The sequence below is a fragment of the Canis lupus genome, chromosome 6 (assembly GCF_011100685.1).
Source record: "Canis lupus familiaris isolate Mischka breed German Shepherd chromosome 6, alternate assembly UU_Cfam_GSD_1.0, whole genome shotgun sequence".
Classification (NCBI taxonomy): domain Eukaryota; kingdom Metazoa; phylum Chordata; class Mammalia; order Carnivora; family Canidae; genus Canis; species Canis lupus.
The window spans coordinates 69,543,012-69,569,217 of NC_049227.1; the positions used below are offsets into that span (position 1 = coordinate 69,543,012).

The 26,206-nt window shown below is 37.1% G+C and overlaps 2 protein-coding genes across 5 annotated transcripts in view; one reads left to right on the forward strand and one right to left on the reverse strand.

Moving 5' to 3' along the window:
- The window catches only part of MIGA1 (mitoguardin 1), an 87,610-nt gene continuing 61,404 nt past the window's right edge, over positions 1–26,206 (reverse strand). For 3 of the 4 annotated variants that reach the window (XM_038541620.1, XM_038541624.1, XM_038541621.1), the window contains exons 9-16: positions 13,974–14,092; positions 13,640–13,712; positions 12,879–12,965; positions 11,751–11,849; positions 10,229–10,363; positions 8,567–8,620; positions 6,547–6,663; positions 1–3,681 (exon numbers count right to left, since the gene is read on the reverse strand). In XM_038541620.1, coding sequence (XP_038397548.1) covers positions 3,463–3,681; positions 6,547–6,663; positions 8,567–8,620; positions 10,229–10,363; positions 11,751–11,849; positions 12,879–12,965; positions 13,640–13,712; positions 13,974–14,092 — 903 coding nt within the window. In that variant the 3' untranslated portion in view covers positions 1–3,462. The remainder of the gene's footprint in view (positions 3,682–6,546; positions 6,664–8,566; positions 8,621–10,228; positions 10,364–11,750; positions 11,850–12,878; positions 12,966–13,639; positions 13,713–13,973; positions 14,093–26,206) is intronic. The other variant, XM_038541622.1, reaches the window with a different exon arrangement.
- Positions 21,643–22,066, forward strand: LOC111096443 (60S ribosomal protein L34-like). The gene has a single exon (XM_038541625.1). It carries the CDS (start codon positions 21,670–21,672, stop codon positions 22,021–22,023), a length of 354 nt encoding a protein of 117 aa, XP_038397553.1. The 5' UTR covers positions 21,643–21,669; the 3' UTR covers positions 22,024–22,066.

Below are 26,206 nucleotides of genomic sequence, written 5' to 3' on the forward strand. Positions count from 1 at the left end.
GACATGTGCCATCACTTTTTTATTTGGCAGCAGTAGAACTACATCCATGTTACAGCTTCTTTAGCTAAAGAGCCAGGGCTACTTGGTTTCTGCTCCGCTAGAGCTTCCCCTTTACAGGAATTAGTAAGTACGATCCTGGCGTTTAGGAAACAGACACACTTCCTAGTATGAGCCCAATCAAGACAATCCACGGTTGTTCCCCAACAAACCAAAACAGTAACATCATGTAATCGTTAACAATGAAGGAACAATGAATGCCCTTATGTCCATGAATCACAGATTATACAAATTCTTAAGTCTCACAGAGAAATTTCTAAATGGAATTAATCTAAGCATAAAACAAAAGATTTGAACTCAGCCTAATTCTTTTAATCACTTTGAAATATATATTCAAATAATTTCCTCATACGTATTCACATTAAAATAAAAGCAAATTATGTCATGAACATAATTTAAAATTTCTGATTATGAAGGGTCACAGAGAAGTATATTAATGTTCCTTTGGCATTCCTATCTCATGGTTTAAATTCTTTCGTGATGCAAATAATCACTCTTTAGGTAATCATTTAAGTAGAAAACATGACATCTTTTTTTTTAATTGAAGTATAGTTGACAATGTTACATCAGTTTCAGGTGTGAAAAGGTTACATCTTAAGGCAAGAAAAAGTTAGAATATTTTTTATAAAGTCAGGTAATTTAACAATAGAATCAAGATAAATCGATGTAAATAAACAGTACTTTTTTATGAGAAAGTTTTTTTGGAGCTGACTAAAACAGTATGAAAAACTTGGCTTCTTTTAAAAAAAATCTCTAAAAAAATCTCATTTTGATGTTTAATAAACACACTGTAAGTCTTAAATGAAAAAACTAGAGCTTTAGAACAAAACTAAAGAAACCAAAATGGAAAAAAAAAAAGTAAGTTACCAAACAAATCACCTGAACACAGATTTTTTTTTTTCTTCCAGAAAACAGGAGGAAAAAACCACTTTTTCAGGATGAATTCAAGGCCCTCTTGAATATTATAATGGACACAGGGTAATGGATGGTAGTGGGACTTGGTAGTGGCAATGGCAATTTTCTCATAGTCCTAGCATGATTAAGTGTCAAACAGGGTTTTTTTCCTAAAAGGTTCTAGACTAGTTTATTCATTTTTTATTACTTAAAACATTTCTTTAGTTGTTTAGCCCAATTTCAAGGCAACCTGAAATTGGTACATATGTCTTAAGTACTCTTCTGTGGTCAGAACCATTTTTAAGAGATGTTTCTTTTAAAAAGTTCAAGTTTCTTCCCTTACAATAGAGAGGTTTTTTTCTGTACTTATTACCCTGAAGTTCTATTTGGTCACTCCTGTCTCTTTTGTCAAAGGCCACAAAGAAAGCATTTTGCTGAAGCAGCAGTTACATGACCAGAAACGAATCAAACTCAAACACTGAATTTGACAAACCAACCTCTTGAATATGGACTTTTTTTTTTTTTAAAGGTAAAATGTAAAAAAAACCCACTTTCTGGAAAGCCATTCATCTTATCTGATGAAATAAATTCCCCAGAGTTATGTAGTAGCAGCATTATTAAATAGTGCAATTCTTCAAAATAGATTTCAAACAATATCCTCCTCAAATAAAAATGTAATTAAGATTACTTATAGCTTTGTTTATAAAAGCACAGCTTAAAACATTTAGCCTAACCCAACAGGAAGATTAATATAAGCAATACCGGTCTTGCCTACATAATGATGGGAATGTGTGCATGCACACACACACGTGTGTGAATCATTCAAGGCTACTGGTACCTCAACAAGAAGCTAAAAATACAAGATATGAATTAAAAAATAAACACATAATGGAATTTTTTAAGCTTTGATAATTCTAATTTCATTCCTCCATCAATAATAAGAATTATGAACAGCTGATTGTTAAATTAAGAATCTATGTAAGAAACGTGAGGAGCTAAAAATATCAGAGCAACATTTCGTATTGCTTAATGCTATAACCTACACATTATGGGACATAGTACATGCAACAGCATAACGATTCTGAGACTCATATTTTTTTTCTGAGACTCATATTTTAACTAATTACTACATAAATGTGGCACAAATGTAAATTTAAAACTTCAAAAGATTATGCTTTTCCTCCTCACTTTTCATTTTCTATTCATTAATCAGAAACTAGGCACTTTAATCTAAAACTTCATTTCTAAAAAATATATTTTAGGTTTTTCTGGGTAACTCCCTCCTAAAATAAATAAAGTCCACCTAGGAGCAAAATCAAGAATCCAATTCATTGATATGCTAAATGAGCCACTTTAAATACGTGGTATATGATTTACAAACAAAATTAACACAGCTCTGAATGTATCTAATACACTCTGAAGAACCAACCTACTCAAATGAACAACCCATTTGTTCATTTATTTATCATAAAGGACATGAAATCTATTTCCATGCCATTAAAAAATATTTTGTCCTATATTCAGGGGGGAAAAAAACCCTTTAAAACCTTATTAAGAGTCAAAGCATGAGTATTTTTAAAATATGGACATAATATGACAAATTCCCAGTGTGCTGTAAGTTCTACAGAAGAAGGAAGGACAAATTACTTTACTATATCCAGATTAATTCCTTCAGATATGAGAAGACAGTTTCAAAACTGCACACAAAAAAATCTTAATTACCTCTCATAGTTAATAAATGTTATATTTTTAATAAATATTCAAGGGAAAACGCTCTAATCTATAAAAAGATGAAAAGAAATTTCTTCAGTTTCGTTATTCTAACTTACAGGACCAACAATAAGATATTCTGGAAACTGCAGTAAATCCAATATAAACTTTTAACTTGTAAACTTCTCAGTGTCAATTCACTTAAATGTTTTATGATGATACTTGACCATTACAATTTCTTTGATTCAAACATGAGCGGATGCACAAGCAATAATTTAAGTAGTATAGATTAAACACCACTACCACCTAAACTTGATTGAACAATAAATAACTTTACAATGAAAAATACATTTTCAGGCAAAGTTAAATTCGTTGACACTAGGAGTAAGATATTCTTACAGAAGGGGACCACAAAGGTCTTGGCTAAAGTGTCTATTTTCAAGGTGCAGAGCATAAAAACAGAGCATTCGAGAATGATACTGGACACCGCAGACAGCTGCGGGATGACAAATCAATGAACTCCCGAGTACTGGTTTCAATTCAAGCAATAGTTCTGTAAAATGCACAACATTTCATGACTTGAATTATTACCTAAAGACTAGAAAGCGCCACTTTGGGTACAGGACACAGGGATTCAATGACAGAACTTCTGCGTAGACACAGTACAATCACTCATTCTTGACCAGATTTGTTTTCCCTCCCTGAGTCCATATCCCCCAGTTCCTTGTGATACATGGTACAAAATCAATAGTTACCTTAAATATTTCATAGCACACTCAAACTATATGGTTTTAACGGTACTTATTGTACTTTGGCTTCCAAGAGGCCACTGGACATTACGTGAGCATGGCTACTTAGACAGCTGCTTGTGTGCCTCAGTGCATCAGCTCCAAGATAGGCCATGAGAAGTTCAGTGCGGCGAATAAGTAACTGCATGAGGTCTTCAGCCAAAGTCTCTATACTGGAATAGCGCACCTTCTCGAAGTCAAAAATGTCTTTGAGAAAGAAAAGAACTTGATTCTGGAAAATGAACAAAACAAATGGGCACTATCAGACCCAAATTATATCGATCTAAATAGTTACTAACATTGTGACAGGTATTGGAATAGTAGTCATTGGAAAAGTGACCTTGGATAAGTGATTAAACCTTTTCTAGGTCTTGTTTTCTTTTTCCTTAAAATATGGGATACTACTACTTATCCTTTTTACTATTCAGGGCTGATGTGATGATGAAAAAAAAAAATCTATGGGAAATGTTTGTAAATCCCAAAGCACTGTATAAATGTACACAGCTATTATTATTTTTTTCTCAATGATTGATTTTGTGGTTGTTGCTTTAAAGATTTTATTTATTTATTCATCAGAGACACAGAGAGGCAGAGGGAGAAGTAGGCTCCTTATAGGAAGCCCAATGTGGGACTCCGTCTGGGACTCCGGAACCACGCCCTGAGCTGAAGGCAGACACTTACCTGCTGAGCCACCCAGGCGTCCCAACAATTGATGTTTTCAGTGGTATCTCTGAACACTGGTACTACCTTAAGACAGGAGGGTAAACTATTTCCAATTGTTGTAATTTTTAAGTTTTGTTTTCTAATTTGAGAGAGAGAGAAAGAGCACGAGGAGGGGAAGAAGCAGGTGGAGAGGGAGAGGCAGAGAATCTCAAGCAGACTCTGCACTTGATCCTATGACCCTGAGATCATGACCTGAGCCAAAACCAAGAGTCAGACATTTAACCGACTGAGCCACCCAGGTGCCCCTGTAACTTTTAAGTTTTAAGGGTATACTTTTCCATACCCCCAAAATTTAAGATACATGAAAAATAAAAATTTCAGGTCTCAAATCAGTGGAAGATCATGATGGATATTTCATTTCAGTAAATTAATGCTTGTACTGAAATTCATGTTTTTATTGAAGTACAGTTGAAATACAGTGTGGGGCAGCCCCGGTGGTGCAGTGGTTTAGCGTTGCCGGCAGCCTGGGGTGTGATCCTGGAGATCCGGGATCGAGTCCCACGTCAGGCTTCCTGCATGGAGCCTACTTCTCCCTCTGCCTGTGTCTCTGCCTCTCTCTCGCTCTCTCTGAATAAATAAATAAATCTTAAAAAAAATAAAGAAATACAGTGTGGTATTAGTTTCAGGTGTACAACACAATGATTCAACAAGTCTATACGTGACTCAGTGCTCACCACACTAAGTGTAGTTACCACCCCTCACCACACAACACTATTACAATATTATTGACTATATTCCCTATGTTGTACTTTCCATCCTCGTGACTTATAACTGGAAGTCTGTATCTTTTAGTCCTCTTCACCTACTTCGCCCATCCTTCCAATCCCCTCTCCTCTGGCAACCACCAGTTTGTTCTCTGTATTTATGATTCTATTTGGTTTCTTTGTTTGTTCACTTGCTTTGTTTTCTGGTTTCCACATGTAAGTGAAATCATATGGCATTTGCCAGTCTCTGTCTGACTTATTTCACTTAGCATAATACCCTCTAGGTCCATCCATGCTGTTGAAAATGGCAAAATCTTGGGACGCCTGGGTGGCTCAGCGGTTGAGCATCTGCCTTTGGCCCAGGGAGTGATCCTGGGATCCTGGGATTGAGTCCCGCATCAGGCTTCCTGCAGGGAGCCTGCTTCTCCCTCTGCCTATGTCTCTGTCTCTCTCGCTGTGTCTCTCATGGATAAATAAATAAAATCTTAAAAAAAAAAAAAAAAGGAAAAGAAAATGGCAAAATCTCGTTCTTTATTCCTGAAACTCATTTTAAGCAAGTTGTATACTATTAAGTCACAGGCTGTTATGCCATGATGGAAAAAAAAAAGTAACTCCAAACAACAAAAACCAGAAATATTTCATTTCTCTCCCATGGAAATCAAATGTTTTTTTTTTTTTTTTTTTTTGGAAATCAAATGTTAAGAAGTACTAAGAAGGCACACTTCATAGAACCACTGAACTCGGTATCTGGATGAGTCTTCAGCTATCAATCTGTCAAGCCTCCTCATTTTATAGATGAAGGAAAGAGGACAGAGCATGATTTGCCGAGAGTCAGGCTGCTCACTGATGACAAACCTAATTCCCAGTACAAATTGTTCCCACTAAGCATACACCTTACATTCTGGGAGGTTTTTTTTTTTTTTTTTTTTTTTTTTAAGCCATAAATCGATCAGTTTCCAATGACAGTAAAATAAATATTTACTAGATATTCACAAAATGCTACATTTACAGCACATAAACATAATAATTTAATTTTTTAAATGAGCAGTAGAGTGAAACAACCAAACTGAAACATCAAAAACTTTCAGATTCATACTCGATTGTTTACTTTTATTTGCTCCTTGAAACACAGCCTAAACTCAAGATATGAAATAGTGAGACTTTTCTTGGTACTGTGCCAGGCAGAAAATTCTGCAAGGAGCTGTAATTTCTGTCTTAGCAAACTGCTGACATTGGGATACAACCTTAAACTCCCATGTTCTCTCTCACAACTGGAATTTTATCATTTTTGTTACCTTTAACCAGAACTTCCTTCTAAGTTGCCCACACGTGCAATAAAGACATATTATTTGTTTTATACATTTCAAAAGGGTCCAGAGGTGGAGAACCGTCTGCAGCAACTTGACTGTAACACAGTAATGCTACACAAAAGAGCACATCCATCAGAGAAGGAATGGATAAGGTGAATGGACTTGCTGAAGCTACTCCAGGATAAAGCACCCAATCTATATGATAATGTTCCGCTAGTATTTAAACACTGAATTTAGGTGACTTTTAAAACTTTACCTTTCATTCACGTTCTTTTTTATACAAAAGCAAAATCAAAATAGCTAAAACCTCATCTACTTTTCAATTCAGAAGAAAAAAGATGATTCAATGACTGAACATACCTTAAAGAAGCAACATAAGTCATAGAGAGAATTTCTAGGACCCAAAAAGCCCCAGGCAAGGACAGGGCTGATTTGCTCACAAATGGCATAAAAATGGGCAAAAAATCCATCTGGGATCTGTTGGGAAATGAAGGAGAATCAAGTTATTTTTACCTTCTTGAATTAGCTATCTCTAGTAAATTTAAATTGCTATCCATCATCTGATCAGCTCTTTTTGAGGACACACTAGGGGTTAACGATGAGCAAGCCTACTAAAGACGTGAATAAGCTTACAAGTCACTTTTAGAGTCACAGAATGTTTTACGTAATTTTCATATCCTAGCCAACAGTTTCAAAATGTGCTGAGGAACATTATTTCTTGAAGGCATTTTCACCTCATAAAAATACTTCATGAAAAAGTAATCATATTAGTGTTACAACCAAGCAATAACAAGAATGCTGTGGTGTTCCTGAGCAGTATGATTTTTAGGATGAATGAGATTACCATGGTTTCAGCTACTAAACAGTTCTATTCAATCACTTAATTAAAATATCTGAAGAAGACCTAAATTATTTTTAAATGCCTAAACATAAAAATATGCTTATTAGAATCATTTTAGTTGAGGAACCACGTATTACTGAAATACTTAATTGTATAATTACTACCTCTTCTTGTGCAATAGCAATCCATACAGTTATAATTCAGGAACCTCTCTAAGTTTATTAATAACTTTCCCTTGTTAAATAACATCCTGTGGGATTTGTCATACTGCATCAATTGGGGATAACTATGCCTTAAGATTCTGTCTCCTGGAGGGGTTATTTTCTATTTTATAGACTCCAAAATATCTTCTACTAAACCTCAATTAAAAAAATATATAATCTAGCAGCAATTACCATTTAATGAGTACTCATTATATTCCAGATAATGTGCTAGGTTCTATTTAATCTAATAAAATGTTCCTGAAAAAGTAGGTCATGTTAACATCATTTTAATAATGTAGAAAATGATTAAATGTCAGAGGATTTAAGTTAACCTGTCCTAAGTCGCACACAGCTAACCAGTGAAGACCAAAAATTTATGAAGGATCCACTGAAGTTATTACTTAGTCTGAGAGGTTCTGCATATATTAAAATTCTAAATCCCATAGACTCTAACTGTAGTCAAAGTTCAGACAGGTAAGGACATTAGCACGAGCTGATTCAAGAGACACGCTTCCCCAACTAATAACATAAGCCGAATTCAACCACAGGGAAGACATATTTAAATACAAAGGAAAGAGTATGGCATTCCAGGCATAGAAAATAGTTCCGCAAGAGGTGAGATATAAAGGTATTTGTGGATATGGACAGAAGACTAGCTTAAGGCACAAGATTTATGCTATAAAGATATAAAGTTATATATGTTATTATTATCATGATTATTATGGAAACTACCACTTATTAAGCTCATTTTTATATTTACTTTTCATTTTATGTAAATGAAGCTGGTTGATAATCTCATTTCATCCTTACACCGACCCTATGAGATAGGCACCAATTCCATTCTGCAAATAGGAGAACTGGAGGTCCACTGATAGCCAGGAACTTGCCTAAGGTCATAATAGCTAGTGTGAGAATCAAGCCCAAATCTACAAAAGTCTGCTCCCTAGCCCCAAAACAGTGGTTCCCAAATGTTAGAATTTATAATCATTTGGAAAGCTTATTTAAAACACAGGGTCTCTGGAATCATTTTAAACGAGAATTATTCACATGCATGGTCCCCAGAATTACTTAAAAAATGCTATCAGAGCCATTTCTAATAACCCTAAACCTTCTCTCACATACTAGAAATACCATGCATGCCTCAGTATTTGCTCTACTGAACTGTATAGAATGTTAAGGAAGAGGAAGAAGGAAGTCAAAACAAGGGAAGCCACCCATCCAGCTTGAGGGACAGTCCCTATGAACTGCCATCCCCATTGGAGAAACAACTCGGCTGTTTATTGGACAGGAGCCTCAAATGACCCAAAAAAGAAGTCCAAGGCATAATGAAGTTTACCTTCATCTGTTGCCTTTTCTGTTTCAGCACTGACCAACAACTTGAAGCCACGGCCTAGATAAATGCAGAGGAGAAAAAGCAAGACTTACATTTATGACTATATAAACTTTGCATTAGGAGTGGTTTTTATTAGAAATTCATAGATTATGGGTTTAAGATGTTCAAAACATTAACCAGGTTCCTTCTATTGTTTGTGAGTAATAATGAAAAGGTATTTTGTTTTTATAAATTTTAAACTTAAATACAAAGCCACTGAAGGAAAAAGGCTAAGCTCTGGTACCAAGAAACTTGATTAGCTCTAATTTAACTCTCAGAGTTCTTCAATTCTATTACAATGGGAAAAGAGTGAAAATATGTGGACACAGATAAAAGTATACAACAGTTGTTTTATGTGTAATAATGACGAAGTAATACTTTTTTTCAAGAGTAGTATACTGCTGGAAATAGGTGTGGGTAGAGCTAACAGTTTTATTCCAATAAGGAACTAAGAAATACAACCTTAATGATAGGGAGTAAAACACCCAAGTAAATCTTACAGAAATCTGGCATGGCTCAACTTTGATCAAGGTCACGTCACCAAATCAGTAACAAAAACGGGAGAACATGCATGTACCTTTTATAGTTAAACAAAGTTTGAGGGAAAAAATAGATTTACTAAAGATGCTTTAAAATTTAGTATCAGGAATTTCCAAAATAATTGTGAAATAGGCAGCTGCAACTTTTTAAAAAGGCATTCTAATTGCAGCATGAATATGCATTCCACCTACTTCCTTCCAGGTACACACTTTAAGCACAACAAAACAATGTCAAATAGAGATCTGAATACAAAAAACAAGAGAAACTGAAAACATTCAAAGTATAGAGTACAGTTTAAAGCTGTTTTATTTTTGCATATGCTTATTTCTTTTATGCCTCTAGCTTCTTAATTTTTAAAAAATTTATTTTTAAGTACTCTCTATACTCAACATGGGGCTTGAGGGGCGCCTGGGTGGCTCAGCAGTTGAACATCTGCCTTTGGCTTAGGGTGTGACCCTGTGGTGGGGGAGGGGATTGGGAGGGATGGGACCAAGTCCCACATGGGGCTCCCCACGGGGAGCCTGCTTCTCCCTCTGCCTTTGTCTCTGCCTTTCTTTGCCTCTCATGAATAAAGAAATAAAGAAATCTTTAAAAAAACAAAAATGAAAACATGGGGTTTGAACTCACAACCTTGATATCAAGAATCACATTCTCTACCAACTGAGCCAGTAAGGGTGCCCTCCTTCCTCATCTAATTTTTCGTAGTATTTGAGAATATGAATCTCCATATTTTCCTTTAAAAAATACATATTGTCTTTTCACAACTGCTAGATTTCAGGTTAGTCACAGAGCCAGTTCAGTTGCGATTTTTGGTTAGGCCTAAAGTAGTCTGAAGCCCGAGTTTAAGATGGGAAGAAACACTTGGTCCTTCAGGTCAGTGCAGGGACAGATAGACGGAGCCAAAGGGGAGTTTCATCTGAAGAAGTTGTGGATCATACATATCTGATCCCAATATCAAAAATTGAGTCCAGTTTCCACACTAGTCATTTTATAGGCAGATATACAAGTAAATCTTATTGATCTTCCCAGCTCTGACCATTTCTCATCAAATCAATATGGTTGAGAAAAAGGTAAACCACCACTTACAGTTTCTTTGAAGGAGGAGTTTAGCCAGCGATTATTTACTACATTCTGTATGGATGTCGGTGGGTTTTCTAAATCTTCAAAGGAATCCATTAATATAAAATCCAGAACAACATCATAAAAATTTAGATTTTTCACCTGCATTAAATTATGAGTTAAAACACAAATTATTATTACACAGAGCTGAAATAAAGTCTGAGCCAGGGCTTCATACTCTATAATAGCAGGGTGTTATAGTTGAATCAGATTGTATCTCTGATGAAAAAAGAGGAAGAAACAAATATGAAAGCAACTCACCACCAGAAACTATAATTCACCTAACAGCTGTTCCTTCCTAGATCCCATCAGATGAAATTAATTTCTCCTTTACTGCATTCTAGGAGGCCTTTACTCATGCTTTTATTGTGGTATCTGCACTGCTCAATCTGCTGTTACTTAGTCCCTAGGATATGTGCCTATCTTCCCCACTGCACGGGGAGCCTCTTGCTCCTCCATTCATTCATGCATAGTGTTGTACTACATGCTGTACCAGGTGCTCAGACTTCGACAGCAACCGAATGAGATGCTTAGAATTTAGTGGGAAAAACAGCAACAAAGAATCCCACAAATACACAATTATAAACTGTGATAAACCCAGTAGAGGAAACAATACATGGTACTATGAGAACTTCTGATGGAGATTCTCATCTAGACTAGATGTCAGGGAGGGCCTTCTTTAGGGAGGGGGCATCCCAGGTACAGGAGGTACCTGTCAAAGTGTTTCAGGTAAGAAGAAAGATGTGATGTGAGCCATGTGTGTCACATCTGATGTGAGCCATGGTTCTCTTGAGCAGAGGGCACAGGGGCAAAGCAGCTGGAGACAGGACAAAGGGCTAGCTCCATGTCCATGATTTTGGATTTTATCCAGTGTTTTGGAGGAGCAGTGGTAGAGGGTAGATGGATGATCAGATTTGCATTTTTTAAAGGCTGTTTGGGACCCAGCATAGAAATTGGGATGCAGACGAGAAAGGGTGACTGCAAGGAGGCAAGGAGCCAGAGGGAATCTCAGAATGCAAAGACTCCAAGGTAGTCCAGGGAGAAGGAATAGTTACTCAGGCACAATGGCATTGGCAGGATTAGAGAGAAGTTGAAGAAACAAAAAAAAAAACCTGACAAAACTTAGATGTAAATATGATATAGTAGGCAAGAACCAGGAGGGGTAAAGGCTGAGTCCTGCACAACTGAATGGATGCCAATCCCTTCAGCAAGTGAGCAAACGCCAGAAAAAGAAAGATCATTTCTCTCTGTTTTCTCTGCCTCAAAAGCCGAAAGCTATTCAGCCCCTTGCAAACTTACTCTTTAAGCTTCTGTTACAACAAAGTGTTCCAGGCTCAACTACTGCCCCAAAGCACAAAGACTGTGGTTGCTGTTGTTTATGATTGCCATAACCACTGCAACATAATTGGTTTTACTGTCATTCAACAAGGACAAGATATCATATGAACATAAGGAAGAGGAATGAATATTACAAAAAATTGAAACTTACTCCTCTAGCAGCAAGTTCCATTTCAGTACTATCCCAGTGATCAGTCTGCTCTAAAAAATAGATCATTTCATCAAAAACATCTTCAAACTTCTTTGGGTTCTGCAGAAAAAAATACACTTTAATCCTAAACTCAACTTTATAACAAGGCTCAAACCTACAAAATAAATGAGTTAAGTCTTCAAGAATGTGTATTAGATCTTTATTCTGTTAAGTAATTGAATTAAAATATATTTTCAAGGTATGTCATATTCACTTGGTTTAATATTTTGTTGTCCCAACATTTGGCAGAACCCCAAAACGTGGTTACAGAAGATGCTACGTGATGCTTTTCATGCAGTTCTATTCCTCTTGGAGGAATTCTAGTTGAAATCACTGGGTTTAATCTATCACAAGAAGGTCAAGAAAGCAATGTAAGACTTAACTGGGAATTGCAAGTAGTTAAGATCACCTTACATTTATTTTGCACTTAAAATTTTTTTCTTTCCCACTTACTCATTTAATTACGATCTTAAGAACCCTCTGACGCAGTATACCATAAATATAATTTTATTATTCAAATGAGGTAATTGCAGTGCAAAAGGATCAGAAAACCAGGTGTTTAAATGGATCAAGGAAGGCCCGTTTTACTTGATTTTTTTTCTCAACATCTGGACACACTGTACATAAAGGGAAGTGGTTCCTTAGAGTCTTAATGATGTTGTGATTGTTCTGCCTCATGCAGTCCCATGAATAAGAGTAACTTGTATTACTCTGCAGATTTCTGAGATCTACACTATTTCCTGGAAGCTCAGTGAACATGATTTGAGGGAGGTAAATGAAGAGGTCTTAGAAATAAAATAGTGGTGGTTGTAGTATCATGTATCATGATCCTCAAAATGACATTCACAACTTCACAGCGAACTGGGAATAATGTATGAGTAACAACTTGATCAAAATAGTGTAGACTTCATACATAGAAACAAATCCACCCAAGTAAAAATCAGGGCTCTTTATATAATTTATTTTTAATATGTGAACCTTTCCAACTATCTACAAAAACTTTTTCTTCTAGTAAAAATTCAATGTACTGGAATCTTCAGTTCAACAGAAACAACAACAGTAAAACACTTGTCAACAAAACAAGTTTACCTTTCGTGCTTTCACAATTAATGCTGATAAAATTTTCCTTCCACTCTCAGCAAGGAATATCCTGTTGGCTGTTTCCGAAAGTATTACCTGAAAAAATATCCAACCCCAAAGAAGAAGGAAACCTATAATTAATATGAATGGACATCTGACTCTATAGCACATCTACACATAAACAACCCTAATACAGTCAATGCATCATATGTGGCACTATTTCTGCAAGTAGACCACACAGAAAGTTGTAATTTACTAACGTAAAAAGAGCTCTTGAAACCTATAATCAAGAAAGGTTAAAGGGAAATAAATATGAATTTAAACTGTGTTCAATTTAATATTAGAAAATCCAAAATAAATGTTATATAGTCTCCAAAATATAGAAAAATAAAGATAATTTGTTATGTGATCTTATTTCATTTTAGGAAATCAATGATTTTACAACTGATTCAAATACAAAACAATCTGAGAAACATACTACTTGATAATGGGAGGATGTTTATTTTCAGCAGCCATCTGCACAGATCTCCAGTATCAGAATACCCTGTTTGACAAAGTGTGGTGGAGCTGGGAAGCCATGGCACAGGACAAAGACAAATGAAAGAGCAGGCAGGAAAAATAAACTTAGTAGATCTTATACTTGCCATTAAAAATAAGGATAACAAAGAGCAAAGAGCTGTCCTGTTTATATTCAGCTGGACTCTATAGCATGGGGTGGGGGGCAGGAGAATGAGTGGCTAGGTGAAATCACTTAATGTTAAAAAAAATACCTGAAAAGCCTGCCGAATACAGTGAAGTTTGGCAAGAAAATCACTGTCTCCTAGGCACTCCAACATTTCAGTTCTATGTAATAAACAGGGAAGACAAATGTTAAACTGCATTCAAGATCAAGCCCACTACAAATTTGGATTCAAACAAGCCTTAACCTCAGGACCTTAATATAAAACACATGTCTTTTCAATACTGACAAAACAAGTAAAAAAACATTTTTGAGCCTAAAAAACCTTTCCCCCCATTCTCGTAAACATCCTTAATAAATATTACACAAACATAGCAACAGCACCCTAGTATTTTTCATTAACGAAAGCAAAACTGAAATGGTACCTAAGCACTCTTGAGTAGATTTTCCCTTCTTCAACTAAATGCATGGCTTCTTCATAAAAAGGGCAATGACACAAAGACTCTAGTCTGTAGGTATGCCGTACTTCTCTGTGCTCTGCAAGCTAAGAATGCAGTGGGTTACAACAGGATACACTGATAGAAGAAAAAAATTGTAAAAGATAGAAAATAGGATCTTGCTAAAATATCAAAACATTGATCTGATGAAACCATAAAAAGCATTCAGTAAGATTGTACAGCTAGTGAGCTCTAAATCCACTTTATTTCAAAACTCAGTTGTACAAATGACTGAAACTTTTAACAAGCTTTTGAATTTGTCAACTTAAGCCCATAGGATACATAGAAAGGCACTATCCTACAGTTCGACAATAAGAATAACTGAGGATGAAATATTGAATAGAAGAGGGGAGGATTTAACACCCAAAGAATGCTTAAAAGTTTTAGAACTCACAAGTGTAAATGAAGTAAAACTTTCTACAAAAACACTGCAATCTCAGTTTGGCTATTCTAAGGAATTTTTTCTCAGAGCCAGCTCCAACTAACCTCTGTATAACTGAAAAACAGTCATGCACCTCTGGCCTCCCTAACAACTCTACATATGAAATTCTAGTCTTCTGACGATTAAACAGCAAACATGACAGAGCAGCCAACTAAGCAAGAAACCTTTGCAGTGATGTTAATTTTTCAGTACCAGGTGATCCATTTAAATAGCATGCTGTAGGGGTTTTTGGTTTTTTTGTTTTGTGAAGATTTTTTAAAAATTTTAAAGTAACCTCTACACTTAATGTCAGGCTTGAACTCACAACCCCGAGACCAAGAGTTGCATGCTGTACTGACTGAGCCAGCCAGGTGGCCCTGGATTTGTTTTTTTAAGTATCCAGAGAGAGAAAGAGTGTCCAGACCCACAGGCATGCTAGCACGCAAGTGGGTGTGCGGGGGTATTTGGGGACAAGCAAGTAGAATCTGTACTGGGCATAAGGCCAATGCAGGTGAACTCAATCTCACAACCCTGAGATCATGACCTGAGCCGAAATCAAGAGTGGGACGCTGAACCAACTGAGCCACCCAGCTGCCTGGTTTTTTAATAACAGCTTTATTAAGATATGATTCACATGCTATAAAATTCATCCTTTTAGTGTACAATTCAGGGGTTTTCAGTGGATTCACTGGATTTTGCAATTAGTGCCACCTTTTAGTTCCAGAATATTTTTACCATCCCAACGGGAATCCCCTTACCTTGGTCATCCCTGTTTCCCCTTCCCTCTAGCCCCTCTACTCTAATCTACTCTCAGTCTCTGGAGTTGCCTACTTTGGAAATTCCATGTAAATGGAACCAAACAATATGTGGCCTTTTGTGTTTGATTTCTTTCACTTAGCAAAATGTTTCCAAGGTTCATCTATGATGTAGCTGTTATCAGTACTTCATTCTTTTTTATGGCTGAATTGTACAGATATACCACTTTCTTTTTTTTATCCACTCCTCAATTGATAGACATTTAGGTCACTTCCACTTTTGGTTATCATGAATAAAGCTGCTTTGAACATTTGTGTAGAAGTTTTTAATGTTTTCAATTCTCCTCAGTACACACCTAAAAGAGGAAGGGTCAGATGGCTACTCTATGTTTAACTTATTTTTTACTTTTTTTTTTTTTTTTTTTTTTTTTGAGAGGTAAGGAGGGAGAACGAGAGAATCTTTTTTTTTTTTTTTTTTTTTTCTTTTTAAATTTATTTATTCATGATAGTCACACGGAGAGAAAGAGAGAGGCAGAGACACAGGCAGAGGGAGAAGCAGGCTCCAAGCACCGGGAGCCCGATGTGGGATTCGATCCCAGGTCTCCAGGATCGTGCCCTGGGCCAAAGGCAGGCGCCAAACCGCTGCGCCACCCAGGGATCCCGAGAACGAGAGAATCTTAAGCAGGATCCACACCCAGTGTGGAGCCCAGTGTGGGACTCAATCTCCCAACCTTGAGATCATGATCTGAGCCAAAATCAAGAGTCAGACGCTTAACCAATTAAGCCACCCAAGCACCCAACTCTATGTTTAACTTTTTGAGGAACTGCTAAACTGCTTTGCAAAGAGATGACATCATGTTCCACTCCTACTAATGTACAATGATTTAGATTTTTCCACACCTTCACCAATAATTATTACTATACATTTTTAAAAAGATTATTCATTTATTTGAGAGAAAGAGAGGACATGCAGAAGCAGTGAGGAGGAGCAAAGAGAGAGGGAGAAGCAGACTTTCTGCTAAGCAAGAAGCCCATGAGATCCCAGGACTCTGAGATCATGACCTGAGTCAAAGGCAGATGCTTAACTGACTGAGACACCCAGGTGTCCCTATTATTATCTATCTTTTACATTATAGTCACTTCTGTGGGTGTAAAGTGGTTTAATTTCTCTAATGACAAACAATATTGAACATCTTTTATCTCCTCATTGGCCTTTATATATCTTCTTTGGAGGAATGTTTATTCAAATCCTTTGCCCATTTTTCAATTGGGTTATTTGTCCATCTACTGTTGAGTTGGCACCACTCAGTATATATTCTGGATATGTGTCTTTATAAGACACATGATTTACAAATATTTTTCCCAATCTGCCATTTCTTCACTTTTTTGTTTGTGTCCTGTGAAGCACAAAAGTTTTTACTTTTGATAAATTCCAATTAACGATCCCCCCTCCCTTTTTTTCTGCCTTAACTTTTACTCCCTGCTTATGCAGAACATCAAGGTCAGCCAGAGGTGAGGGGTTAGGGACTTCTAAAGTCTTTCCTGAACATACTCACGATCCTGCACATGCCTGTGGCCTTCTCGATCACCAGGAATATGTTGGAAATTTTCAAAGCCCCCTTTTAAAAATCTCATTGCTCAATTTTTCCTTTTAAGTTTTTTGGTCAGCCTCTTATTAGCCTTGACTGGTATCACCACCTCAGGGAACTATAATGTTAAACAATTGCCACTGATTGTTTTCAATAAAGGCCATAGGGATTGGACTTTCCTACAGAGCGAGCTCTAAGTCAGATCAAATATAGATAAGTCTTGAAGATGGCAGGGAGCTGCCATATAGGTCAAAACAGAATTTTGGGAAGATCCAAAGCCATTAAGTGTCTTTTAGTGGTTGCCAGGCCTGGTTTTTGCAGTTACCACGTTTGTGAAATTGTTGGTTTTCAAGACTATGGAAGAGAAGGGGATGGGAACAGATCAAGTTAAAAATCCACAAAGTTCACTGTTCTTATGGAGATTCATTTTTCTTTTCTTTTTTTTTTTAAAATGCCCCTTAAATTTCTGTAAGTCTTTCATTAATTTTCAGAGTTCTTAAAACTTTGAGTTTGACAATTCTTGCTAGTGTTTTCATTGCTTTGCAAAAGAGATTTTTGGAGATTGTTAATCTATTATTCCAGAAGTATTTCTTCATGCTGTAGTTTTGGCACTTCATATGTACCCAGTACTATGCTAAATGCATTAATTTCATAATCTGATTTCATCTTTATAATAACCCATAAAGTAGGTACTGTTATTTTCCACATTTTACAGATAAAGAAACAGAGATTCACATTACCAGAACTTGTTCCAAGTCCCACAATCAAATGGTAGAATTTAAACACAAGCATTACTCTAGAGCTTATACTCTTAATTACCAAATTATATACTTCTATCAGCCTTATCCAAAAAGCCAAGAGGAAAGAAGTTTAAGCTTCAACAATACTTAAGACAGTATAAATATGGCTATTAGAGATCAGAGGCAAAAAAGAAAAGTAAGCAGAAATGACAATATCTCATATTATTTATATATTCTCCACTTTTAATATTTCCCTTCATATTTTAAGGACGATATAATATGCTAAAGGCAAAGTGCTTCTGAGGTTAAAAAACTAATAGGATTTAAAATAACTTAGACATTCTTTATATATTAAATAGTTTAAAGTTTCGTACCACTATCAAAACAATTAAGATTTATGTTCACCTACCAGTAGATAAAAATCCCAAGGAAGAAAATGGGACTCTAATTAAACTTTCTACATAAAATAATTTATACTAATAAGAATGAATAAATCCAACAATAAGAGATTCCAGAATCAAGCCTTGATTTATTGGTCTACCTTGCTTATTGCTGGTTTCACTGAAGTGATCATTTAAACAAATCTCTCTTTTTTAAAAGACTTAGTTATTGGGCAACCCGGGTGGCTCAGCGGTTTAGTGCTGCCTTCAGCCCAGGTGTGATCCTGGAGACCCAGGATCGAGTCCCACGTCAGGCTCCCTGCATGGAGCCTGCTTCTCCTTCTGCCTGTGTCTCTGCCTCTCTCTCTCTCCTCTCTGTGTATTCTCATGAATAAATAAGATCTTTAAAAAAAATTAAAAAATAAAAGATTTATTTACTTACTTAAAAGACTTATTTAGGGGCACTGGAGTGGTTCAGTTGGTTGAGCATGGGTTGTGGGATTAAGCTCTGTGTAGGGGCTCTGCTCTGTGCTCACTGGAGAATCTGCTTCCGGATTCTTTACATACACATACCCCACACCCACATACAGCATGCATGCTTTCTCTCTCTTTTAAGTAAGTAAATAAATCTTTTATTTTTAAAAATTTTTTAAAAGATTTTATTTATTCATGAGAATACACAGAGAGGAGAGAGAGAGAGAGAGGCAGAGACACAGGCAGAGGGAGAAGCAGGCTCCATGCAGGGAGCCCGACGTGGGACTCGATCCCGGGTCTCCAGGATCAGGCCAGGGCTGAAGGCGGTGCTAAGCAACCGAGCTATCTGGGCTGCCCTAGGAAGAATTTTTTGACAAAATTACCAAAACCTTTTTTTTTTTTTTTTTAAAGATTTTATTTATTCATTTGACAGATGGAGACACCACAGCAAGGGGAGCTGCAGGCAGAGGGAGAGGGAGAAACAGACTCCCCATTGAGCAGGGAACCCAATAAAGGACTCGATCCCCGGATCCTGAGATCACAATCCTAGCTGAAGGTAGATGCTTACCCAACTGAGCCACCCAGGGGCCCCGTCAAAAACGTTTTTAAAGTTTTAGAAAAAGATTAACATTTTACAATAGCTGAGGTGTTATTTCTGAGGCAGAAGTCAATAACACAATTTAATACCAGCATTTGGAAACGTGCAATTTACCATGAAAAAGGGTTTTGGGGTGGTTTTTGTTTTGGTTTGGTGTTTTGGCTAGCTGAAACTTGAAATGTCCTTTATTTCTAAATTATTCTTCCCTCAAAGGGCACATGTCAAAAACTTATTTTAATATTTTCAAAAGGAAAAGTAGTATTATATTGGTTTATACAAAGCACTATTCTACTTCATTAGTTATCTCCTATGATTCACAAAAACCATAAAAATGGCCATGTAAGAAATCAAGTAAGTCAATAACAACAGCAGCAACAATAAACAGAGACAAAAAAGACAAAACCCATAAATGAAGTAACATGAAAACAATGTTTTATCAGCTTCAGATTTCTAACATCTTAAAATTCTTTTTCTCTTGTTCTCCGTGAGGTGCAACAGGGACTCGGTTGGGCCTTATCTTCCTTGGCAAGCAATGTTTTTGCTGAATGTGAAGTAATATTTTTAAAAGCTTTAATATTTTTTCAAGGCTCTGAACAACCATGAAAGAAATGTCCAAAGTCCCAAAACTATAAGTTGGGTCATGAAATAGGCTAAGTTCCATTTTAATATGGACTATTTTTTATATGTTTACATTTTCCTTTCAAACCAACCATCTAAAATTACAAATAGGACTTACAGCTAAAGAAGGCAGGCTGACTATATCCCCTTATCTCCCTAAAAGAAAAGAAATTAAAAAGAAAATAAACCCACAATAATCATCCTCCAAAATGGCCCTCAATGACTTTCTCTTTCTGGTACTTATGCCTCATTCCACACTAAATAGGGCCAACCTGTGTAATCAACAGCAAAGTACAGAAATGATGAGTGTGAATTCTAAGGCTAGATCATAAAAGTCACTGCTTTCATCTCATTCTCCTTTTGATCACTTCCTCTGGGGGAGCCAGGTCCCATGCTGTGATGACACTTATGCAGTCTTATAGAGAAGTCTATGTGGTAAGTAACTTAGGTCTTCTGACAAAAGGTAATGGTTGGCTACACCAACATGCTGTAAGTAAACTATCCTGGGAAAAGATTTTCCAGCTCCAGTCAAATCTCCATATGTTTGGGATGCCTGGGTGGCTCAGTGGTTGAGCGTCTGCCTTCAGCTCAGGACGTGATCCTGGAGTTCCAGGATCAAGTCCCACACCGGGCTGCCTGCATGGAGTTTGCTTCTCCCTCTCCCTATGTCTCTGCCTCTGTGTGTGTGTCTCTCATGAATAAATAAATCTTTTAAAAAAAATCTTCATATGACTATAGCCCCAGCCAATGTACTTGACCACAACTTCACAAAAGACCTCAAGCCAGACCACCCAGATAAGTCACTTCCAAATTCCTAAGCCTCAAAAATGATGATGTAATAAATGTTAATTGTTCTTTTTCAATGGGAAAATAATTTTGTTTGGTGGAGTGGGCAGGTGTCCAGTCTCAAAATTCTGGAACTGCTTCCTGGTGCCAGTGGCTTTACTGACTTTGAGCACATTAAAGCATGACATCTTGTTCAAGGGCCAACATATGCCCATTGTAACTACATCACTGATCTCAATGTCTCCAAAGCCGGAAGACAGGTGCACAGACATATTCCTATGGCACTTCTCAAAGCAGCTGTATTCTGGGTACAGTAAAAGTAGTCTTGGCAGATGACAATTGTTCCCTGCATCTTCATCATCTTGGTCACCACAACAAACAGGATCTGCTCCTTTTACCAATAAAGGGGCATTTCTTATCAATATAGATGCCTTCAGTGGCCTCCCTGGCTATCTTGAAGCCCAGACCAACATTCTTAAAATTATTGTATTAAGGGAGCTTCTCCTTACTGATTTCTCCAAGCAGGACTCTTTTATTTTGAAAGATTGTTCAGCTGCTTTTGGTAGGCTTGCTTAGTCCAAAACACACTCCCTTATCTAATATATGCAGGTTCAGAATTAAATACCAAAACAAAAGATTCCCTGGATTAGCCCTTAGGACTCAATTCTCACTTCGAAAAAACCATCCCATAAAACCTGAATTTTAAGAAAAATAATTTCCAAAACACTTGAGCCTTCATTAGATCCCAAGTGTGGAACACCCAGGGTTTAGAAGGCTCTGACTACTAGATTAATGCAAAGATATGTACCCTCTGCCCAACATATTCCCTGGGAAATTAAGGACATCTAGAATTAACCACCAAATTGAGGCACATGCCCCTGAGGCCTGGAGGCGTCCTCATAGCTTCAGCCCTAGTCCTAAGTCCACACACGGAGTTTTATTGTTGTCAATAAATTCCAAGTAATTATTACACAGCAACAGATAACTAATATAATAGTGATAGCAATACTAACAGCAAAGAAAAGACAAATTTCCAAAAACTGAAAAGCAAATGGAAATGTGTGGATAGATGAAAATGATGAGGAACCCATAGTCCAGAATATATTTAACAAGGGATATAGTCAAAGGAGAGACATTTGCTAAGCAGAGCCTCAAAGAGCACCAGGCTTGGAGTAGGCAGGTATGTGACAAGAGTGAGAAGAGGGATTAAAAATGGGAGCTTACTTTTTCCTCTTCCGGGGACGGCGTCAGTAGGCGTTCAGAATGGTTCAGCGTTTGACATACCATCGTAGGCTGTCCTACAATACAGCCTCTAACAAAACTAGGCTGTCCCGAACCCCTGGCAATAGAATCGTTTACCTTTATACCAAGAAGGTTGGGAAAGTGCCAAAGTCTGCATGTGCTGTGTGCCCTGGCCGACTTCGAGGAGTTCGTGCTGTGAGACCTAAAGTCCTTACGAGATTGTCTAAAACGAAAAAACACGTCAGCAGGGCCTATGGTAGTTCCATGTGTGCTAAGTGTGTTCGTGACAGGATCAAGCGTGCTTTCCTTATTGAGGAGCAGAAAATCGTTGTGAAAGTGTTGAAGGCACAAGCACAGAGTCAGAAAGCTAAATAAAAAAATGAGGATTTTTTTGAGTAATAAAAATCAAAGAGCTTGATATGTTAAAAAAAAAGGGGGGGGGCTTAAATGAAAGTTTGTGTCTAAACAACTATCATAGTCCCACATGCTCTTTCCCTTTCATCCTTGACGAGGAGAACAGCTTGTAGTAACATTTCCCTTTAAAAATTATCTGAAGATGCCTGGGTAGCTCAGTCAGTTTAGTGACAAGACTCTTAATTTCAGCTCAGGTCATGACCATGACTGGTGGGATCAAGCCCCATGCTGGACTTTGTGCTGGGCATGGAGCCTGCTTGGGATTCTCTCTCTCCCTCTTCCTCTCCCCCGCCCCTCCACTTGCAAACTCTCTCTCTCAAAAAAGAAGAAAAGTATCAAATCTGTCTGGGGAAAGTAAGTCAGCTAGGGTGAGAAATGGGCTTCCCTTTTCATTCTGTACGGAGGTGTACCCTGCATCTTCATCATCTTACAAAATCTTTAAGAAAAAAAGAAAGACAAATATTATAAAACACTGCAAATCCACACAATCAACCTATCAATCTAGTCACCAATTAAGCTTTCAAATTTGAGAAGAAAACCATCAGTATAAGAATGAAAGCCCAAGATAGACAAAATTGACCCCAGAAGAAGACAATTCAAGAAACAGAAATATTAAATGGCAGACATAGCTCTCCCTTTTCAGATTATGATTATTCTAAATAGGGATGCCTCGGTGGCTCAGCGGTTGAGCATCTGCTTTCAGCTCAAGGAGTGATCCCTTGGTCCCAAGATTGAGTCCCACATCAGACTCCCTGCATGGAGCCTGCTTCTCCCTCTCTGCCTCTGTCTCTACCTCTCTCTCTCTGTGTCTCTCATGAATGAATAAATCAAATCTTTAAAAAAATGATTATTCTAAATATTTATCCTTGTCATTTTGTATATTATAGTTAGTGTATTATCTTGGGTTGATACAAGTGCTGTCAAATCAGAGAGGTGGGTACTAAAAAGCTTTCCAACAGATACATGGGTGTCTCAGCTGGTTGAGTGCTGGACTCTTGGTTTCTGATTGGGTCATGAGATCAACCCCTGCATCTGGCTCCAAGCTCAGTGAGGAGTCTGCTTGAGATTCTCTCTCTCCCTCTGCCCCTCCACCACCCCATGCTCTTGTGCTTGTTCACTCTCTCTCTTAAAGAAGATTTTTTTAAAGATTTTATTTATTTATTTATGAGAGACACAGAGAGAGAGAGAGAGGCAGAGACACAGGCAGAGGGAAAAGCAGGCTCCATGCATGGAGCCTGATGTGGGACTCAATCCTGGGACCACGGGATCACGCCCTGGGCCAAAGGCAGACGCTCAGCCACTGAGCTACCCAGGCATCCCAAATTTTTTCTTAAAGTAAAATTTTCAAGTTTCCATTTAGTGTATGAGTAGAGCTATCTGGATTATAAGAAACAAAATTTTCTTTTTCTTTCTTCTTTTTTTTTTTTTTGATATAAAATCTCAAGCAGATTCCCTGCCTAGTGTAGAGGCCAACGGGAACCCAATCTAATGACCTTGAGATCATGACCTGAACCTATAGCAAGAATCCAACACTTAGCCAACTCAGCCAATCAGATACCCCTAAAATTTTTTCTTTAATTAACACCTTATAATTTATATATTAAACACATGAATATGCTGCACAGTGTTACTTCTAAGTAAATCTGAATCCACAGCTGAAAATTACTCTTTGCCATATTAGTTTCTACCTATTAAATGACAATTTCTTTAACATAAGGGAGAGTTAGGACCACTCACTGCAGCAGTATCCTAACGTTAAAAAGACTTTTCAGAACTTGAAAACATTATGCTAAGTAAAAGAACATCAAAACGAAAGGTCACATATTGTATGATTCTATTTATATGAAATGTCCAGAATAGGCAAATCCATAGAGACAGAGGTAGATCAGTACTTGCCAAGGGCGGGGGTAGAAGAGAACAGGGAGTGATTACTAATAGGTGGGGTTTTGAGGGGAGGGGGGTGATAAAAATGTTCTGGAAGTAGGAAGCATTACTGGTAGCACAATTCTGTGAATACACTAAAATCCACTGAAGTGTACACTTTTAAAAAGTGAATTTTATAGTATGTCAGTTATTTCTCAGTAAAGCTATTATTTAAAAAAGACTTTTCAGAGAAAAAAGGCTGTAGTTCCAAACCAAAGTTTGGCAAAGCTTATATAGGAAAATCTTGTTAATCACTTTTACAAATGACTGGCCTAGCTTAGAGAAAAGCCTATGCCAGGATTTCTTTAATCTAAATAGGCATAAAATCTTTCTGGTAATTCTGAGTAAATCTTTCAAATCTTAATAAACTGTTTAAGTTTGTTAAGAGTTCAGATCTTATTTTCTTAATAACATTCTTCATTAAAATAGTTTTCCCTAATTTAAGTATCTGGCATATAATAAATGCAATTAAAAATAATTTAACAAATACTTCTCAGAAAAGAACTTATTTTGGAACATTCACATTCCAAGATCATATATTTATACCCTAGAAGCATTCCTAAGATGTTTCTTATATATGAGTCCTTCTTGTGGTTTTCATGTATTTTGTTTTCCAGAAGGATTCTTCTTATCAAACCTCTGTAACTTAAACAACAAAGTATAATGAACACTTAGCAAAGTATTTTTTAGAGTTGCATATTATAAGAGAAACTTTGAAGCAATTAGGTACATCATTACTCACAGCAGAAAAATGCAAAATGAGTAGCAATTCTCCTTATATATTATCTAGGACAGTATCCACAGAACAGAAAGATAAAAAGTACTTGACAACAAAACACAATATCCTTTTATGTTAAAAACTCTCAACAAATTGGGTACAGGAAAAAATATACCTCAACAATATAAAGGCCATACATAACAAGCACAGTTAGTATCATACTCAACAGTAAAAGACTGAAAGCTTTTTCCCTAAGACCAAGATAAGAGTGTTCATTCTCACTACTCCTATTCAACATAGCACTGAAGTTCTAGCCAGAGCAATCAAGAAAGGAAAAGAAAGAAAAGGCATCCAGATTAGAAAGAAAAAAATAAAACTGTATCTGCACATGATATAATTCTATTTATAGAAAATCTTAAAAGACCACCAAAAAACTGTTAGAACTAATAAACAAATTTGATAAAGTTGCAGGATACGAAAGCAATGTATAAAAATTAACTGTATTTCTATACACTCACAACAATCGATCAGAAAGAAAAATTAAGAGGAACATGGCAGAGTAAGATAATGCAAAGATCACTTCGTCCCACAGATACAACTAAATAATACAGCAGTGTAAATAACCCAAAAACTGACTGAAGACTGGCAAACTCTCTGAAGTTAAAGGTAGAGAAGAAGCCACATCACAGTAGGTAGAAGAGCAGAGATGCAGTCAAGAGCTAAATGGACTCAGGGCTATTCATGAGGTAGAGACACCACCAGTACAGAGAGAGAAGATAAAAAGACCCTCATATCAAGCCACCTGAACCTTCAAAATAAGACAACCAGAAGCTCTGACCCAAATTTCACAAGTTCTTATAATTGGCAGAGCCTAACACTCAGAACTCCAAAAATCAGTAGGCTCAGCTCTGTATTAGCTGGAGGAAGACAGGAAACTGAGTCCTCACCCTTAAAGAGACACCACAATAATAGCAGAGAAGAGATACAGAGAGATACAGCATAGAAGCAGCAATCTGAAAAATACCTGGGCTATATAGGAGGGAGATTTGTTTACTAATCACAGAGCATGTACTGGAGGGCCAGGGATCTTTGGGAGAATTCTCCAGGAACAAAGGAGCTGGTGAACACAATTTCCTTTCCCCATCATCCAGCCTTGATACATGGATACCTGCAGTAACCAGTGAAGCACTAATATTTCACAAATAGCTTGCTAACAGTGCACTGTGCCCTGGTGTTCTCTTATGGGCACAACCGACTAGGCCTTCCTCCAAGTCTCCTCCCATAGCAGACGTGCACAAACGTTGCTAAAAAACACCACCTCTGCCCAATTTCTCTTGTGATCCTATCCCCTTCAATACACACCTGAATGGAGCCCAGCCAAAACAGTGCCGTAAGTCTGGCAGTCTGCAAGCAGCCCTGACAGGAGCCAGCACCACTCCAAAATGACTCCAGCCCTGGGGAGAAGGAAAAATAACTACATACAATAGTCCAAAAGTGGCTCCA

What these genes read in the sequence shown, in the direction of transcription:
- LOC111096443 (XM_038541625.1), top strand. Translation starts at nt 21,670, where the DNA reads ATGGTTCAGCGTTTGACATACCATCGTAGGCTGTCCTACAATACAGCC.